General features: G+C 40.3%; 1 protein-coding gene across 1 annotated transcript; it reads right to left on the bottom strand.

Moving 5' to 3' along the window:
- Positions 1-441: 441 nt before the first annotated feature.
- Positions 442-1,252, bottom strand: LOC145955944 (uncharacterized). The gene is made up of 2 exons (XM_083071636.1): positions 634-1,252; positions 442-561 (listed from the first exon to the last, which is right to left on the bottom strand). Exons 1-2 carry the CDS (start codon positions 1,072-1,074, stop codon positions 451-453), a joined length of 552 nt encoding a protein of 183 aa, XP_082927762.1. The 5' UTR covers positions 1,075-1,252; the 3' UTR covers positions 442-450.
- Positions 1,253-1,656: the final 404 nt, after the last annotated feature.

The raw sequence follows: 1,656 nt of genomic DNA, 5'->3' as shown, positions 1-1,656 counted from the left end.
TGACAAACAAATTAGTTATAAAATTACCATGATTAAAAAATCAATTAAAAAACTAACCCGTCAATGTATGGAGTCATGTATATATCTCTTCCTGAGTCACTCATCCATGTTTGCATATATTGCTAGATCTGGACCTGAGTGTTTCCTGATTTTTGGATGGATTGAGGCTCAATAAATCCATATACTTGCGCTTGTGCTTGCTCCACACTCAATTTTTCCATGTACCTAACAAAAATAATTATTATAAGTTAAATGTAATTATTGTAAATTTAGACTCATAAAAGAAAATATGACTTACATGGCCCACAGCTGTATGATAGATATATTTAACATGGAGTTTCCCCCAACAATCTATAATGCATCAGGCAGGGATATGTATAGTGGAACATCAGAGCTATCAACTCCAAAAACTCTAATGTGCCACTGCAATGGACTTGGCTTCTTCTTTAATCATGGTAATATGGTTAGAAGCTTAGATATGGGATCATCCTCAGCTTCTGCGATATTAGCATGATCAACATGAGGTTCTCTCATGACCTCCTTACCACGATTGATAAAATCCTAAAGAAGTAATCAAAATTAGTTAAACAATAATAGAATTATAAGAATATAAAAGAGCAATAATAGAATTACCTTTGCCCGTGCTGAAAGCGGCATGACCAAACGTTTTGGCCAAGCTAAGAATGTGTCGGTTGCCTGCCCCACTAGTTGAACCTCTGTATTGGGCAAAGGAACTGGAGTAGCAGCATCTTGAACTTGGTCAACCACAACCCGTGTCCAGTCTGGCCATAGAGGGACACCATGGATGGTTGAGCCACCCTCAAATACTCGGCCAGTAGCCATTAACCGTGGGGGGTCATCCTCAACATATAACTCACACTGGTTTGGTACATCAGTGTGAGTCTGTTCTACTGAAGGATCTGGAGCAGCACAACACCCTTTAGTGCTGACTCGAACACCATCATGAGGAACTGCAGTCTGTTGCTGAGAACGAGACAAAAGTTCAAACTTCTGTTCAAACTCTTCTCGAATGTTCTTCAATTTCTCTTCAAACTGCATCTCCATTCTCTGCATAGCCTCTTGACTGCAAGAGTCAACAGTGCTCCTTGATGATCGTGCACCAAAGAAATCTCGGTGGCTCTAAGAACCACCAACACCACGCACACGGCCTGCGTGCTCTGGCCTTCCTATGGCCGTTGTGAGGATATCATCCCAACCATGGGAAACAAATAAGCCCTGGGTGGTCTGCTCAACTAAACCCTCCTACAACATATTAACAATAAGTATACCCTAAACTACACTTATGAATTAAATGAGTTGAAATGAAGAGTCTTAGTTTGTATATTTTTACTTACTATTTTATCAGCAATGACCCTTGCAGACTTAGAAGTCATTTGCCCATCTGATTTTGTCCAGGCTGCTATCCACATCTCATGGCGGGGAGGTGACTCCACACGGTCAGCAGACTCAACCCCTGCTGCCTCTGCCCTAGCCTTCATCATTTTCTTTTTTTTTAATTCATATCCCCCTCTTGACAATAGATGGGGTGCATCATTCTTGCTCTGTCATTCTTGGGCAGCTACTCTTTTGGCCTCCAATAATACAAAAAATAAAATTAGATTAATTAAAATAATGATTAAGTATTTGTGTCAACGT

This window comes from Cajanus cajan, chromosome 1, assembly GCF_000230855.2.
Source record: "Cajanus cajan strain Asha chromosome 1, NIPB_CcT2T_4, whole genome shotgun sequence".
Classification (NCBI taxonomy): domain Eukaryota; kingdom Viridiplantae; phylum Streptophyta; class Magnoliopsida; order Fabales; family Fabaceae; genus Cajanus; species Cajanus cajan.
Note: the sequence above shows the minus strand (reverse complement) of the source record. Positions and strands in the feature narration are given on the sequence as shown.